This window comes from Leuciscus leuciscus (assembly GCF_965113295.1).
Source record: "Leuciscus leuciscus genome assembly, chromosome: 9".
Classification (NCBI taxonomy): domain Eukaryota; kingdom Metazoa; phylum Chordata; class Actinopteri; order Cypriniformes; family Leuciscidae; genus Leuciscus; species Leuciscus leuciscus.
Window position 1 is genome coordinate 12,848,252 of NC_138733.1, and position 18,981 is coordinate 12,867,232.

Consider the following 18,981-nt stretch of genomic DNA (forward strand, 5'->3'; position numbering starts at 1 on the left):
ATTATTTATCTGTTTATTGTATCCACCTTTTAAAATCGTGTGTGTGTGACCTGGTAAATCCTACATTTTGGGGACAAATTGCCCCTAAAGATGGCAATACCTGAAGTCTTAGACCTTGTGGGACATTTTTTTGGTCCCCATGAGAAAAACAGCTTATAAATGACACAAAATTAGTGATTTTTTTGAAAATGTAAAAATGTTTGTGCACATGTGATTTGTGTGTGTGCATATGTGTGTGCAAGCCTGTGTGTGTGCGCGCTATTCTACAGAATTGCTGGAAAGTTTTTTTATTTAGTTGATTTATTTTAGCATTTTTGTTTTTATTTTCTGATTGTTTGTGGTTAAAATTCATACAAATCTGCAAAAAAATATATACTGTAAGTCCTGTAACTGATCACCGTTTATTATTAATTGCCTTTTTGCCTTCGCTAGTCCATTTTATATTTATCTGTGGTATGAAGATTTTTTTGAAGTACAAAAAATCCATGTAATGTTTCAGTTCTAATGAGATTGTGAAAACTGCAAAGATGATAATTCTAAAAAAACATTAAAATATTGTTTCAAATAGTTTTAGATGAAGTATAGCTGGGCATGTCAAAAGTATTCCATGTTAACTACCCCTTCACTTGATGTTTTGTGCTTTATACCACAACTTTTTCATCATGTCAAGATTTCAAACTCACTAGACACGTGAAGCCAAACCTTCCCAGAACCCTCAGAGGCAGAGACCATTTTATTTGTGAAATCTCAAGTGTTAGATTTAATTAGTGAATTAACTCTCAATTATTGCCTCTCACAGATCTTTCTTTTATAGAAAAACTATTTTTGCCACGCTGCCTCAGCTTTCACCTCATTACTTATGCAGTGAAACGACTTCAATGATCCAGCGTGTGTCTCCATTTCTAAAGGAAGTCAAAATTGGATTTTGTTCTTCGACTTTTCTTTCTTCTTTCCCCCGAACAAAAGAAGGAATTCCCCCCAAAAAAGTAGGAATCCAAAAAGGAAGAGACACAGCAGAAAATCTGCCCTGTTAAACCTCCCACAAATCCTCGAACCCCTGCTTTGTAATGGTCTTATTAGATTTGTATTGTCCAAAAGGGATAGCCCCCTTTATGAGGTGCAGGAATTTCTTTTCACTACCCATCAGACAAGGTAGTGGAGCGTGGCCGTCCCATCACTGACAATAACTCCTGGATTTGCTTTCTCTTCACCTCCTCTTGGCTAACACCCCTTCTCCCCCTGTCCCACAGAGCTGTGCGCAGCGGACTGTGGTGGACATGGCATCTGTGTGGCGGGAAGCTGTCGCTGCGACGAGGGCTGGATGGGCGCCGGGTGCGAACAACGGGCTTGTCACCCGCGCTGCAGCGAACACGGGACCTGCAAGGACGGGAAGTGTGAATGCAGCCCGGGATGGAACGGAGAACACTGCACCATCGGTAAGGAGCGTGGGATGAGGGTGGAGTCGTGGCGGGGGGAAGGTGTGAGAGAAAGCATGCGTAATTGAATTTGTGCAACCCGGCATAGCATGAACAGGTTTGCTCAAGGATATGAAGCTTGTCTTCATGCATTTTAATGTGGGAATGTGCTATGGTGTCTTTTCATTTCTACTCATCACTTCCCTTTCTTATTCTCTTTCTCGTTCCATTCGATTAGTTCATTTTGAACCCAAACATTTGCATTGCACGAGCTGAGCAGTCACTGGAAAGGCGTTCTTTACGTTGGGGAATTAAATTGCAAAGCAATTTAACAAATAAAAAATGTTTTTTAGTAAAAAATATTCATTATATTTGCAATTCCTTTTGGTAAAGTTATTGTTTAGGTTACGTGTTTCGACTTTAATTTAGTTTTATTTGAACCAAAATATACCAATATATTTGAAAAAATACAGTTGGAATTTGACAAAATATACCAAAGTATTTAATTACATTTACTAACCCTATACGTCTTACTGTTTCATATTTGATAAACAATTTACTGTGCCTCTAAACTATTAACATGATCCAAATTTTGCAGGAAAATGTTTTTCAGAATCTATTACATTCTTTCTATCATCTGATTGATAGTTTATACTTTTTGAACAAATAAAAGGCCTTTTAGTATAATTGTACCACATTCAAGTCATGAAATCTGAGTCTTTATAAAGTAACATGGCTAACAATATAAAAACTTTTATTTCATGATGAACACTTAATGGAATGAAGCAAATTGGCTTTATCTGATTATCCTTATATAATTTTTTTTTTTTTTTATCATGTTAAAATGTGATTATCAAATATGATACATCAGGCCTTTGAGGAACGTTTATCTGTTCATCTCTCAATCATCATATGTTTTTTCCCCCACAATAAAAATCTTTGCAAGTCTTTGATTATAAAACTATACGATTTTTAATATCATCTTATAATTGGGAGTATATATATATATTTTTAAGTCTGCTATACTGTTATAAAGATAACATTGATTTACATTACAAGTTTTTAGAATTTCATCTTACTTTTTGGCCATATAAATATCAGCAGCTACACCAAATTACATACAGTATTTCTGGTCAGTTTGGGTCTCTGAATAAAATTTAAGATGTGTGTGCTGCATATTCTCATATATCATACTATATATCATAGAAGCCTGATGTATCAAATTGATACTTAACACAAAATGGTATTTTAGTATAGCATTTTAAAAAGAGTATGTTATTGTCAAAGCATTTTAGCTTAGGCACCATGCTGATCATAATTTATACTTTTAGAAATAGATTTAGTCTAATATTGGTTTCACTGCCCAATAGCACACAACCCCATAAATGAAGAGAAGCCACCCGTCATATTAGTTTGTTCCATGGTCAGATTTTAAGATAATACAATTCCTAGCATGGAATATATCTATACACATTGAATTTATGTTGTTTCATTTTCTCAGTTTTTACAAATATTGTAGTCAAGCTTATTATCCTCTTAAGCTATTGTTAGTTATTTATTTAAAAAACAATTCAATCCTTAAGTTAAGTTAAGCAATGACCATTTGTTGAAAGAAAAAAAAAATATTTAAGTATTTAAAAATATTTTATGTTCAGGCCCTGCATTGTACCGTATTGTAGCCCTAACCCTAACCTACCCCTTAAATCAAAGAGCAGTGATTGGTTGATAAGTGATGCCGCTAACACCAACCATAACCCTTAAATCTGATGGTTGATTGTAATGTTTTTTCAGGGTAAATCACATTAAGTGTTCTTAATGGGCCAATAAAAAGTCTGTTTTGTGAGACTGCATCCTGATGTGTGTCTCAACATCATTGTCTCTCTCTGTTCTACTTTTTGTCTCTCATCCTATCCTTATCTACCTCTCTGTTAAAGGAACCACATAGTCTGATCTGGTATTGTTTTTGTTTTAGTTTGTTCTCTAGCTGTAACTTTTGATTTTGTCTCTGAGTTTATCAGTCAGTGACCAGAAAAAAAGAAGACTCTACAGTAACAGCTCCTCACAAAAGCAAAGCAAAAGAATCCATATTCTATTTTGATCTTATGAACTGCCTAGTTCTGTAAAACAAGAAATCTTCTAATGCAGGGGTGTTGTAAGTTTTTCTTTCTTTATTTATTTTCTTCCTTCCCGGAGACATTACAGTAGCATTTTGTCTTTTAATATTTTCTTGATGCATTATTGATGTTCTTCATACATGCACCATAGTGAAACATAGCATCCCAACAACAGCAGGGACCATACATTCTCGTAAAACGTGTGCCATTAAAGGTGGTAAGTGTGCCGGTCCATGATGTAATGTACAGAATGATCAACAGATGACGCATTGCTTCTCCACTGCTGGATCGTAGCCTGGCCATCTCATCAGTGACATGCTCTTTCTTTCTAAGCTTTATACATCTTACACCTTAAAGATGTAACAATTTTATAGAAGTAGTGCATTTCATAATGCATAATGCATTATCAACCTCCAATTATAAAGCTATATAATATGCACTGTACACTCGTTTTTAAATTTTATCGACACTTGTGATTATTATTTTTTATTTATTTTTATTTTAACTACTAACACTTTCCAGGAAGTCTGCATCCAATTCATTGTACAAATATTCATACTGCATTATCAACCCTCATTCATAAAGCCGTATAATATGCATGTCCAACATAAGGCATCATGAATAGCTTTATAATGTGTTATATATATACAGGCTTCATAGAAAGTGTTACCAAAAAATCTTACTCCTGCATTACAGGTACTGATAAACTGAGACTTCTCTCTACATTTTTTTTTCCATCTCTCTCTCTTTCTCTACCCTGTCACACCATACCTTTAACTCTCTACCAGCCTGTGATGTGATGTTTTGCTTGTTGCATGTTATTGTCTTTGCAATCGCTTTTGCAGCCCCTCTGTGTTTCAGTAAACTTAGATGTCTCAAGCAACCTGCCCATGCCTCTAGCTGTCTGTGTCTTGTCATGGAAGCAGCACTGTTCAAAACTTCCCTTATATGTCCTTGTCTTTTATCTCCCCCTAAAGCTCACTATCTGGATAAGGTAGTGAAAGGTATGGCACTCCTCCTGTCCTATCTTTTCTATCATTTTTCCACCAACCCATCCTTCAAAAAGCTCATCTTCAGGGTTGCACTCGTATTTTCAATCAACCCATGCTTTCATGCCTCACCAACACAGTCCTTGTCGAATCATGCTGCTGTTGTACCACCACATCCAATACGCTGCTTTGCCACCTCGCCACTTAGCACCTTCACGCCCGCTGAGTGGGCGGCACGGGAGCCGGCATGGCTCCTTAGCTGCCGTATCCCTGCTATGGAACTCAGGGGGATGGATGGCCCACAGGATCCAAGGAGGGAGGGCTGGCGGAGGGTCACGGACCTTGCCAACCGGCGCCATGCATAATGGATGTTCAGTGCAGCTGTGTAGCACAGCAGAGGGGGGTTCGGGAGGAGGGGTGTGGGGGTTCAGAGAGGTGCTGAAGCGGCAGCCTCTCTAATTAAAGCATGCTATGCACCGGTGCTGCCAGAGCCCTGAGCTGCCCACACCCCCTACCTGCTCGTTGTCTTCCCCTTTCTTGTCTCTGGTTTTCTTGCTCTTTGAGCCACACCCCTTCCCTCCCTTCCTCCCTCCATAGAGAGGCAGTGCGGCTAGCGTGAGCTGCAGGGGGTCGCGCAAGGCGGTTTCGTGGCCCTCCGGAGCTGTTTCAGCCTGATGCGCGGGTGCGCTCCACAGGGGCCTCTCTCTGAAAGGGCTGCCAATTAAGCTGAACTGCTGCCAGCAGAGCACAGATCTTTATTTATTTAGCTCTTTAATAAGCATTCAGAACAGACCATTCAGACGGCTCGCCACTGTAGACTGTGCAGCTGTTTGTCTGTTTGGGTGTTTAAGGAGCAACCTGCTGTCTACTGGTCAAGCTCACCCTTTGCTTGTTAACAAAGCATATAACTATCACTGTCTGCCTTGTAGCACAAAAAGATTGTCCTTACACTGAAGTGGGGTCAGCTGGAAACTTTAATTTTAGGCACAACCTTGTACCTACGAAATCTCCTAAAAAAAATGAAAGGGGATTCAAAGATCTTGGTCGGGATGCCATCTGTTGTCCTCGTCAAAGTTTGCACTTCGTGACAAAGAGTGGACTGTTGACTAGTACTCCGCTGTGAATTATCCAGCTTTAAGGATACATTACAAGCAGCTACAAAGGGACACCCTACTGTGCACAATGGGACACGCTACTGCTTCTGGAGGTCCACCTTTCTGCAGAGTTTAGCTTCAGCTTGATCCAGTACAAATACCTGGAACTTATGAGCATCTGTGAAGACCTTGATTAGCTAGTTCTGGTGTGTTTAACTTGAGTTATAACTAAACTCTAAAGAAAGGTGGTCCTCCAGGAGCATGCTTGGACAAGAACATGAGACTGCAAGTTACCAAGATTGCCATTTGTGATACATCACCCAATAGTACCATGACATTATAGCTAGACAGGTCAGCATATTGTAATATAAGTCAACATTACAGCCCATTCTTGATGGCTTCTCCATTTAGGTGCAGACTTACAGTACATGCTACGGCAAGGATCAGCAATTGATTTTTTTTTTCTTGCTTTAGATGATACTAAATGTGCTACATATATCAGTTATTGAAGCACAGCTGTCTTGGAACATTGAGCACATGATGCACAAAGCCTGGATGAAAACACTGCATGCCATTATGCATTGAGCCATCTTTAGAAATGATCATGGCTTTTAGAGGCATCTCAGATTTCCTTCTTATCAGGCATCCACCACCTTTCTTTCTCTATACAAACTCCCACTCTCACTCTCTCCCTTCCTTTAGTCTCTATGATATTCAAGCAGTGGCTGTGCTAACTGTCACTGACAAAATAGGTCAGCTCAGACATCTTGGAGAGCAGCTCTTGGCTTGTAAAAAGCATGTCAGAATTTTACATTTCGATGGCGTAGGGTTTCTCGCCTTTCGTCTGTGTTTTCATCTTCGGAAATAGAATTGGACAGGTAGCTGATAAGTGGTAGTGGAGGGGAAGAGAAAACAGATGACAATGAGAGACATTTTACGCTGTTGAATTTAGCATACTGTGTCTATAGGACCGTGTGCCCACCTGTTCCATCAACATCCTGTCAGCATTAACCTCCCTGTTCAACCGCAGCCCTGTGAAATCCTATTTTCAAATGTGTCATGACATTCTACATTATAGGTATAAATCAGAATATGGTTCTGTTTTTTTTTTTTTGCCTGGAGCTTGTGGTTTTCAAATTTAAGATTAGTCTATTATCTAAAGCTAAGGTTGTTAGTGTTATTTCCCAAGAAATAACACTAACTGTGTCTGTGATGATACATTGTGACTATACAAATTGCTGTTTATCTGGTTATGATAATGTTTTTTTCTGGGTTAGATTTTGCTTCTACCTTTGTTGTCTCATTGTCTTGCTTTTCTTTCTTGCTCTCTCTTTTCCTCTCTCTTTCTATTTAGAGCTGAGTTCTGCATCTATTGTACAACACTAATGAGAATGTATTGATCTGGCTGAGCTCTGCAGTATGAGTCTGCCTCTATAGGATATAAGGGCTTAAAACGGTGTATCAGTTAATCACCTGAAGTTATCACTGTTATTACTGAAGCACTCTTTTGACCCACAGCCCTTCATTTTAACTTTTTCATCTTGGATAGAGTAACTAGGCTTTGCCACGGTTTGTCTGTTATAGTGCAATATTTGTTTTAGTAAAAAGTGCCCTTTCTAATGTGTCTGTTTTGCTTTTGTGTGCACAGAGGGCTGTCCTGGTCTGTGCAATGGTAACGGCAGATGCACACTGGGTAATAATGGCTGGTACTGCGTTTGTCAGCTGGGCTGGCGGGGAGCAGGCTGTGACACATCAATGGAGACAGCCTGCAGTGACAGCAAGGACAATGACGGAGGTACAACACAAACAACACGCTGTCTTAACATTTATTATGAAGATTTTCTCTTCTCTTCTCTTCTCTTCTCTTCTCTTCTCTTCTCTTCTCTTCTCTTCTCTTCTCTTCTCTTCTCTTCTCTTCTCTTCTCTTCTCTTCTCTTCTCTTCTCTTCTCTTCTCTTCTCTTCTCTTCCCTTCCCTTCCCTTCCCTTCCCTTCCCTTCCCTTCCCTTCCCTTCCCTTCCCTTCCCTTCCCTTCCCTTCCCTCTACTGGAGTTGTTTATTATGCCTGTGTAACTTAGGCCAGTAAGAACTTTGCATGTAAACATCCCTCCCCTGGCCTCAAGAGGCACACTAGCGACTGACGCTAGAAGCTGTGGTCTTTTTAGTGTGCCCCGTAGCATAGAGCGTAGGCCAGTAAGAGCTGTGCATGTAAGCCTCACTCCCTTGGCCTCAAGAGGTGCGCTAGCAACTGACGCTAGAGGCTGCGGTCTTTAGAGTCCTTGTTAGTGCGCCCGCCTCCCACGCCGAAGACCCCAATTCAAAGGGTTGAGTAGGAACGGTTACACATGTACTGTTATCAGTAGGTCACTGAGAACACTAAGTTCTTGAGCACCTTTATTGAGCTAAAAGAATGTAGCTCTTTAAATAGCTGTGGAAATTATCAGACCTTTCCTGTGGATGCATGAAGCTTTTGTAGAAGAGTGAGTTGATTTAGTAAAAATCATAGGCTTCAAGTTCCCCAAGTAACAGATAGACATACCAAGTCCACATTATCTAACCTCCATTTCCCAGCAAGCATCAGCTTAGAACCGACCTCCTGCCAAGCCTCTAAATCAATGGTAGCCTCGTCTTGTCACGAACCGCACTGAGCATAAAACATGTTTGCTCTGAAGTGCACAATCTTCAGGGAGATTATATATCATGCTTCTGCTATAGTTGCCACACTGTACTTTTTAGCACTGATTATCATTTGATGTAGTTTCAGGCCTGGTGGTGTTTTTTTTACAATCCTAAATAATCACTTTTTGGAGATTGACAGGAAAAACAGGTTGTGAGGGTATCAGGCCAAGTAGAAGATAACACAAATACATACACACAACTAAAATGACGATAAGCCATAGAATACCAATCAGAAAGTGCTATCACATATGCTAATAGTAAAGCAGTCAATTGGCAGTACTATCATGACGTCTGAAACAAGCAGTGATGTTTCCACCAGGAGAGGCGATGTTTTTATAGTCTTGCCCATCTGGTCAAAGAGGTTCCACAAAGTAGAGAGATAGAGGAAGAGAGAGAGATATTACAGAATAAGGGATGACCCACTTCAGCACATTAAAGGGTTCCTCTCAGCGTGGCCTGAAGTCCTGAATTATTTCAGCTGAATTATAGGAGGGAGAGGCTGGGTTGCCTGTAGAGGTGTGAAAACTGTTGGAAAGAAAAAAAAACATGAAGGAAATAAGAAGCAAGACTAGCTCTAACTTACTGCTGTAACACAGCTGTAGGGCATAGAAAGCCATCCAACATTGGCAGTTATTTCTTAGAACTTTTTGAGATCCTGCTAACGGATTGCCCGTGTTCGTCTTGGGATGATGAAATCTTTTTCCGCTCCTTTAAATATATCAACCTATGGGAAATCACGTTAGCTTGGACAAAATAAGCTTGTTGGAAGACATCTGTGCTGTTGGTTTTGAACATTTCTGGTAACCAGGTCATACCTGATTTAGCTGGTTTCTGTAAAATTAATTGGTGCCCACTAGAGGAAGGTGCCTTGGTTTGATTTTGTGTTTGATTAGCCTTAATGAGACACTACCCCCTAACCCTACTGTGAGTGAATCTGTAAGTGTGGCACCTTGACCAACACATCTGACCAACTATCACATCTGACCAACTTGACAAAGATGATTCACCATAGAAAACCATTGTGGTAGTCCATCAGATCAACCACCTAAACAAGCTTTGTCCTGCTGGACTTTTTTTTTTTTAAACCAGCCACCGTTTTAAGTGAAGGCAGTTTACAAGCAGATAACTACATTTTCACTTACAGCAAAATAAGTAATTGTTTGTGCTTTGAATCTGGTTCATGGAATCTGGTTTCTAACACTACATTACCATTATTGAAGATTAAACCTCTTCACCCTGTCCTCTCTCCATCAGATGGGTTGATAGACTGCATGGACCCGGACTGCTGTTTGCAGTCGTCATGTCATGCTACCGCTCTGTGTATGGGCTCTCCTGATCCACTAGACATCATCCAAGAAACCCAGATCTCTTCCAGTCTAAGCACCCTGCAGTCCTTCTACCAGCGTGTCCGCTTCCTGGTGGGCCGGGACAGCACCCACGTCGTCCCTGGCACCAACCCCTTCGATGGCATGTAAGTGTTTCAGTAGTAACGTTCACAATTTTTCACAGTTTCTTGCAGTTAAAGTTCTCTTTTCCATACTTATCCCAAATCTCAATCCACTGTAGTGGTAATATTTAGATCAATCAGTAACTATAAGCAGATGCTGTCAATCCATCTGCGCTTGTTCCTTGTAAACAAACAGGGCATGGGGCTCATCCCAAGGTACCCCAAAGATGTTTCATATGAGAGAACAGTGCTGTCACTGTGTTGTCCCTTGTGACTTCTCATCTTTTGCATCCATTTTGTGGCATTCCCTTTTTATCTGTAAATAATACCTAGAGTGAACGCCACTTTTGCATTTGCATCCCACACATGCACTGGTCTCGTTCCTCTCTCTCTTTCTGTTTTCAATTGAAATGAGCACACAAGATGTCACTGGAGACTTGGGAAAAAGTTGTGCTCCTTTGAAATGTCGTAGAGTATCCCCGCATTTCCTTTCATGAAAGCAGAGCTGACATTTCAAAGGCAAAAAAATGAAAACATAACAAGCAAATGAGCATCTTTTTGTGCTCTCCACAGAGAATGTCTCTAATGGTGTTGCCCAGGGTGCGTTGACGTTTTGATTCTTGTCTCTATAAGGCATAATGTGCCAAAGAGGTCTTCGATTCACAGCCTTCTGTTTTTAGGCCTTGTCTTGCTTTATTTCTTTGGAAACTCAAGTGGAAATTTCTTTGGATCAGCGAGCAGTCCTTCCCTGGGCTCTAGTTAGCAGGGTATTGTTTTTGCATCTCTTAAATGGCCATTTCCCACAGTTCAGCTCAGACTCTGGACCGAATGGCCTTTTGCTTTGCGTGAATGACTGAGCCTCTGGCAAGTTCGAACTCCCTTTGTCTAATCTGCGCTATCCTAATGAGACTCTGATCACTTCAAAGCTGTCCAGTGCTCTCCTTCATGCACTCATTTCCTCTGTCCTATCTGCCAGACGTTCTTCTGTTGCATAAATCACGCTGCCCTCAATCAACTTGTGTCAGAGTGTCCAATGCGCATAACCTCATGCAAAGATGAAACATTGGACTTTGTTTGATATCGCCTTTTGTGGACATGTCAGACAGTATTCATGAAATGCTCTTGTAATACTGTGTGACATTTTCCCAAGGTGACATTTTTGCAACGCTCGGTAGGGAGTCTCCCGATACCCTCTTCATTATTTCAAGATGAGGGTCTCGGCCTACCCTTCGTCACCATCATCTCCCAAGAAAAAAAAAAGAGGCATAAATAAATAAAAGCTTTAGAAGTCGGTCACCAGCCGCAAGATCGGAGACCTCGATTCACCTAAAAATATCAGGGCTGATATATTATTTATTACCTCTTCGTTCCTCTGCTTACTGACAGATATGAGAGAGGCTGACAGCAGCCCAGATGGACCTTTTAGACACAGCCACAGTCGGTCTAAAAGAGCCCCTTGCTATCACCTGATCAGGCCTTTTTATTGATTTCACAACCACCTCTGTATGCTAAGAGACATGTCAAAATGCACTTCTGACATATCTGACCACAAGAAAGCAACAAGGATGGGAATGATCAAAGTCACCTATCATCCCTGTTATACAAGACTCACCTTTCTGAAACTTTCCGAATGTTCTTCCAATATTTTTTAGCCTTTACAGCATATGCTCTGTCATCTGGATCCCACAAAAGAATAAATGTGCATGGCTAGAGATGCACTCGGGTCAAGTTGTTTGCTTGCTGCATCTGAGTGTACTTAGCCCCTTTTACCATCGTGTGGAGATGTTGGAGGGGGATGGCCTGAGATGGCCCATTATTTCTCTCCATTTAGCCTATTTAGAACATGTTGCAGTTTCTGAGAAAGGGAAGAATACTGCTGTACAGATGTCATTTAAGTGCATATTTATATTTAGCCCCTCTTATGAAGTAATTAGCGGTGCTCGCTAAGGTCTTATTCAATGGTTGTTTACAGGAACATAGGCTGTAGGTGGATTTGACAGCATTTGGTACCAGTGATACTAAACTGTGCTTTTGCGTGGTTGCTAATGCTTAGCAATGTCCTGACAGTGACCTTAGTGGCTAGTTTTACACTTGCAAGTAAAGTAGTTAGCATTACAGTGGTAAAGAACCTTTCTGTAAGTTCTGTTAGGACCACTACCGTCAAATGCGATTGACAATTAGCATACCGTTTGGATTGGTGGTATGGTTCCGTTCTGGGCGAGAACTCCCTGCGCATCCATGCAGCCTAGCATGGATAAGAGCAGGGAGAGCAGCAATAACCCCCCTCAGAGTAAACAGAACAGAACCAACATGAATGTTTGCAAATATATTTAATTCAAGATTTTAAAGTACAACATAATTTGAGAATTTATTCTGATTCAAGGGGAATCAGAATGCCAAATCCTGACTGGGCGAGAGGAGGAGCTGGGGATGGAGGATTGTAATTAGCTTCATACTGAAGGAGCTTATATATGTATACGGTGATAGGCTTCGTATTCCTATAGGTATATGTGGATCAGCTGAGAGTCAGCTTATGCGAGGTTGACTAACGTGACCTGCCAGAACTAACTTGATTAGGCTTGATTATTATTTAATAATTTTGCTTGAACACAAAGTGGACTGCAAACCCTAATTTAGTCCATTAGCTGTTTTTAGCCTTTGCCAAACACATGGCATTCAGACCACTGTGCATGTAAAAAAAAAAAAAAAAAAAAGGTATATTGTACTCCCAGACGCTGCCTTTCGGGAGAGTTTAGCATGCTTTCTTTCATTGTTGTTTACAATGTCTTTTCTAATGTCAAGGCAGACGTGGCCTACAATTTGCTTCTATACTCAAAAATTACACAGTTGTCAACGCAGTGCTGATGGTCTACAGAAGGTGATATGTCTGTTGTTTACAACTTGCCCGTTTCTCTGCCATTCCAGTCTTGCTTGAGATGGGGGTTTGCTGAATAAATTAACTTTAGACTTTTTGTCTAAACCACTTCACTGTTCCTCCTTCCTCCTTTATCTTCTTCAGATCTGTTTAATGTCAATATTTAAATAATTTGTCGTGGAGTTGTTGAATCAGCTCAGCATATTGCCTCGTGGTACAGAGCCGACAGTTCCACTCAGTGCACCCTGTGAAAACTTGCGTCGCTGCCCCTTCTGAATGAGAATACTCTAAATCAAACTGTCACCTTGAGCAATGTTGTAGATAGACAAAAGCTTTACACGTATCTCTCTCTTTCTCTTTTTCTGTCTCTCCACCCTTTTATTTAGTGATCTTTCTTTGTCACTCCCACTCTCTTTTCTATTCTACATGAGTTCGCTCGCAGTCTGATAATAGACATTGCGGCGGGGCTGTGCACTTGTGCGCTATCTCTGCTAGCTTTGTTTACAGGGACGCAGAGCTGAGCCAAGGACTGCTGAAGGTGAGAGGCTGCTTAAATTAGCATAAAGTTCGCCTCCCTGGGACAGGGATATTGTTGGGTCTGTGATCTTGCCTGCAGTAAGGACAGGAAGGGGCCAGCCTCTTACACACCATGTTAATTGTTCCGCTGCCTGGCACTTGTTTAATGCCTAATACTTTCATAGAAACAGCCCCAATGTGTAATTTCTTTTTCTCAAGTTCTTTTTTTTCTTCAAACTAGCAGATGTGTGTACTTTTTTACACATGTGCTTGACATAAACACCCGCCAAATGCGGGTGGATTTCAGCAGTGGCGTGTAACACAGTCACTCCAAACTAGCCACTTTGGCAAGGTTGAATTTTGAATATAATATTTTTTTTTTTTAATTGCAGTCTTTTAAAAAAGCTATCTGAAATAAACTGTGTCAAAAATATTGATTTTTCAATACATATCGATACTGCATTATCCGAAACTCTTCCAAAACTCATTTCCCGCAGAATAGATACACGATACCAGCTGTGCGTTCTCGCTCTCTCAAGATTTCTCCGACAGCGAGAAACACACAAAACCGCCTCCCCTCACTCACTCGTTTAATTTGCTCCGGGTTGAAATTTTGGCGTGGGATTGAAATTTTACTCATTCCTGCAGATGTTGTGCTTACACAGAAGGGTGCGTGCACATAAAGCTTTTTTTCGCTTTATGCAAGTTCTTTTTCGCTGCTTATTGCACTTAAATACGAAGTACAAATACAAAAATGTTTTCGGCCTTGGCAAGTATTCACGTTAACAGTCAGTTATGTTTGAAGTGAATGTAAACAGTTGAGAAAGAAAACGCATGTGTAACGGTATAATGGATCCATGCGTCAGGTCTTAAAGTGACAACAGCCTAACATATCTAATGTCAAATTATGAGATACATCAAAAATATATATACTGTATGGCAGTTTTTCCCTATGGTATTGGTCAAATTTGTGGCCAGTAAAAATGCTAAATGGCTAGTAACTTTGGAAAATCACTAACCACTGGCAGGTGAGCAAAATAAAGTTAATGTCAAACCCTGATTGCATGTATCTACAAAATAAATTATTCAGTTATCATATATGAATATGAATAGACTACAAAAATGTACAGCTCTTTTATTTTTTTATATATTTTGTTTTTTGCAGGGTTTTTTTGTTGTCATTCTTAATCTCCAGCCGGAACAGCATGACGCCTGATTAAAAACTCTAACACTGTGAGTCATAAGTCGTGTCTAGCGGGGAGCTGTTTTGCACTTGTTTAGGATTTTAAGAAACTGTGTTTGACTTTTTCATATCGATCAGTAAGTCGGAGCTCCTGAGGCAGACAGATAACATCAGATAGAGGCAGTTTTAAGCCCAGATATCAGCTGTGACTGAAAGCACTCATACCATTGTTCTCTCAAACAGCAGGAATGACACAAACACTATCCCAGTTTTTGTCTGTAATCTATTGCATCTCAGACAGAAAATCCCGCTGAGGTTTCCTCAGAGCTGTCGGATTCATTTAATTTATTATATGTGTTTACAAAAAGCATCTGATGTTTTTCTACATTGTAACACAACACTTATGAATTTCCTTTTTTTTTTTTACTTCACAGTCATGCCTGTGTTATCCGGGGACAAGTGGTGACTTCAGATGGGACTCCTCTGGTCGGTGTAAATATCAGCTTCATTAACAAACCAGCCAATGGGTATACCATCACCAGACAGGATGGCAGGTAAGTTGCAACATATGATGAAATGGTATTTAAAGATGTGGGTTGGCAATTAAAATTACGTGTATTCAAATTGGATCATTATTCATGCACCTTTAGCCCACATCTGGGCACTCTAACTGCTTTCTGTATGGCAGAATGTTGTATAATGTGCTGGAGGCTTTATCCCCAGCACACCATGCGCATTTTGCCTGTTTGCTTGGATGGTGCTTTTTGTAGCCATAAAAAAAAAAAAAAACTTTCATCTCCCTGGCTCTCTCTATTTTTTCCCTCTCTTTGCTCGTAAACACATGGTCTCCCTCCCACAACAGCCCATCAAGCCCTGCAAGAACAGACTCAGTATGGCATGAAATCACCAATGCACCTGTTTGCTTGCTTTAAAATGGGAAAGCTGTCTTAAATGATTTTGTTTGATTGTGTTTTGTACTATCCTGGTGCCTTTGCTTTTTAAATTACTTCTTTCTTCACTTCCAAAGAGGTCCCTCTGCTACTCTACCAACCGCTAGAGTCGGATTGACCAAGTAACATGCAGTGAATATTCATGTAATACAAAATTCACCCTGAAGTCAGACTCTGGAAATCCTAAAAGCCATCCATTATACATCTGACTTGATGTATTGAGAGTCACTTACGCAACCCTGTTTCCCTGAAGGAGAGAGCTGAATGCTGTGTCACGTCATCAACAACCACTGAGCTATAGGCGATAGACTTAAAAGATTTCACATGATTATTATGTAGTGGAAGTGACACCGGTCTAGTGCGAGATTCAATGTGTGGAGATTTTCCAGTAAACACAAATACGTTCAAAGAATGTTTAGCTAAATTAAATTTCAAAACATCTTTTTTTTTTTTTTTTTTTTGCTTTTTACATGGGAATGTTACTTTTGAATATTCTCTGGACCATCTAAAAAAAAGTAGTAAGTACTAATGTTGAAAAAAAAAAACGCTAGGCGAGCTAAAAGCAATGAACTAAACCAATTCAGAAAACGCGTTTGCGCGTTTTGAGAACATTATTAAATTTATCAAACACTTAAATTTATTCATTCAGCAGACACTTTTTCTAAAGCAACTTACAAATGGGACTACAAAATGAATACAAAATGGGACTACAAAATGAATACAAAATGGGACTACAAAAGGAATACAAAAACTGATTCATCTTAAAGTAAACATGAGAACTGCTAGTAATACAAAGTTTCAAACATCAAAAAAATTTATAATAATACGTTGTGATTGTTCACAACTTGAGAGAACCTTGTAGACAAAATATGTAACACTTTACAGTAAGGTTTCATTTGTTAACATTAGTAAACTACATCAGTTAACATGAACTAACAATGTAAAATATTTCTAAACCATTTATTAATCTGTTAATGTTAATCTCAACATTTACTTATACAGGATTTAAATCAAAGGTTGTATTTTACATTATTTAATGAACCTGAACTAACAATGAACAGTTGTATTTTTATTCATGTTAACATAGATTGATAAGTACTGTAACGAATGTATTCCTCATTGTTAGTTAATATTAGTTAATGCATTACCTAACCCTAACTAATGGAACATTATTGTAAAATGTACAATAATATTAGTATTGAAGTCAGCTAACAGGTCAACTAGTTTACAGGCTAATTGTCAATAGTATGCTAAGCTAGTTGGTTGATCAGTTAACAGGATGCTAAGCTGTCGGGCTAATCAGCTAGTGATATGCAAAGGTACTAGGTTAACTGGTTAGCATGTAAGCTAACGGAATAAACTTAGAGCTTAAAATGTATGTCTTCGGTTATATAATGTGATTTTTTACGTAATTTATTTACATCCTGTCTATATTAATAAATAACTGAAGTGAAGTTCCATATAAATTAACCATGGTTTTATTATAGTAAAAGTGTAGTAACCATGATTTTAGTTTTTTTGGCTGAATGTTTACCATTTGAATGAGCACAGTTTTACTGCAAATACCATGGTTAAACTATGGTTAATAATTGTGGTTACCATGGTTAAACTATAATAACCATGTGTTTTTTTAATTATTTTTTATTTTTTATTATTTGTAGTAAAACCATGGTTAATTTTCATAAGGGTATTTCTGGTCAGTGTTTCTGTTATCATTCTCAACAAACACGGTTGTCATTCTCGTTTATAACAAATTTGTGTGTGAATGTAATTGTATTTAGCACACAGGACTATATTCTGCTGCTGTGTGAACATAGCCTTGGTTCAGTTCAGAGGACTAAAAGTGTGTATCTTCGACCTTTTTGGGGTCTAACCCATCGATCTGACAACCCCCTTTGGGTTAACACTGCGTCCCCTCAAAGTGTGCACTGAAAGGCTGAATGCACTAATAAAGTGTGTCACCCATGCCTGAGGTGCTTGTGTGATTGATAACAGGCCTGTGAATCGCTCATCGATTGGCATGGCAGCCTTTAGGGCTGTCTGTGTGCCTGTGTCATGGTTATATATGTGTGAGCGCGTCTCTCAGCACGTGACTAGCTGGCTAGCTTTTACTGCAGATTAGCGTCAGCTCTACGGCTGCATAAAAACACACACACACTCTCTCGCAGACACTTCCCAACAAACACGCTCAGTTCAAACTCCCACAGCGCACAGACAAATGCTCACATTTTAGCAAGGGCACGACAACAAGGGCAAAGCAGACCTTTGTTTATCAGCCGTGCCAATGAAAGCTCTGTGAATGGCCCGTTGGGATATGTAGTTGAATTAATGTTCAAGCAGCTTGAGGTGTGACTACAGATGCACACCGCATCTATGCCAAGCTCGAGAACAAAGACACAGAGTACAGCGCATTCTACGCGTCCACATATCACGTATTGCTAATCGGCTGTTTGCATTGTAGGCGTTTTTGGCAGTAAAGTGCATTTGTGCTTTCATGTCTACCAGAGCGTGTTGTAAAGGTGTGTCTCCTCATGACGATACACAAAAAAGAAGATCAGAGTAGCATTCTGGATTTAAACACAATCAGTCACCTAGCAAGCCGCACACACGCTAGCCAGCACATAGCGTCCCGTTTCATTTCTGTTTAGCAGTGTCAACATCAAAGCTCTCTGATCAGAGCAACTCTATATGCAGAGCGCGTGCTGCCATTGTAGCGTTGTTGTAAAGTTATGTTAGCGCAGACAGCTCAGATCAATAATACTTTACCCTTCCCTTAAATGTCATTTCCCCTCTCACCTCCTTTATCAAAGCGCACCGTTCCACCACACAACAAAAGACGCTCGCCGGAGTACGCACGGCTACTGCAGCGGCAAGGAATCTTGCCAGTTCACTCCTCAAAAGAGAATAACGACACCACTCATTCATGCTGATTTTATTAATGCAAATTCAAAAGCACTGTGTATTAGGCTGAGCCAATAGTTCATTGTATTCCAGTCACATTGTGTAGCTGCCAGATAAAAACCGTCCCTACTAACTGAAGCCGAGTCCTTTTCAATTGAATCCTGTCATTTGGAGAAACATAATGAATTACAACCTTTATTAAGTCTGGTTTTAATGGCAGTGCAGAGAAACGGTGAATTACGTTGATTAAAATGGTAGTAAATGGTATTGTGGGAGAATTAAATGGCATTGTAATTTCACTGAATGGGAAATCAAAACGCCATTTTTAAGGCAGCGATGGTTGGGATACTTAAGCAAAGAACTGTACTTAATGAATCAGATCCACTCTATTAAAATCTGATGCGTTTATAAATGGTTTTATTCAAGAGATTAGTAGACATAGAGAATTACGATGTGATGAGTACAGTAGGGCAACTTGTAAACGATTAATGTTTAAGTTAAAATAATAGTATAATTCTTTCATTTCAATGAGAGAGTGACCTTGCCCTTGTATAAGGTTAGACATTTTGGTAATTTGGGTTCAAACACTAATTGGCTTCAATGCAATTCACAAAAAAAAAAAAACACTATTAAAACAAACAAACATAAATTCTGGTAAAACAACACACCTTTAATAAACATTTAACATTTCTTTCATAAGCTGTGAATTATAAGCAGTATTGTAACTTTTTTATCAGTTTTTAATACATTTTTTGTGGAAGAGAACTTCTTCTGTGTGCTTTCCTGTAGGGGTTGAACAACATTTATGTGATTGAAGTCG

At 39.6% G+C, this 18,981-nt stretch overlaps 1 protein-coding gene across 7 annotated transcripts in view; it reads left to right on the forward strand.

Moving 5' to 3' along the window:
- tenm4 (teneurin transmembrane protein 4) overlaps positions 1-18,981 on the forward strand; it is a 247,006-nt gene that overhangs the window by 167,619 nt on the left and 60,406 nt on the right. For 6 of the 7 annotated variants that reach the window (XM_082181143.1, XM_082181145.1, XM_082181144.1 and 3 more), the window contains 5 exons: positions 1,251-1,436; positions 4,507-4,533; positions 7,261-7,407; positions 9,544-9,760; positions 14,745-14,864. In XM_082181143.1, coding sequence (XP_082037269.1) covers positions 1,251-1,436; positions 4,507-4,533; positions 7,261-7,407; positions 9,544-9,760; positions 14,745-14,864 — 697 coding nt within the window. The remainder of the gene's footprint in view (positions 1-1,250; positions 1,437-4,506; positions 4,534-7,260; positions 7,408-9,543; positions 9,761-14,744; positions 14,865-18,981) is intronic. The other variant, XM_082181146.1, reaches the window with a different exon arrangement.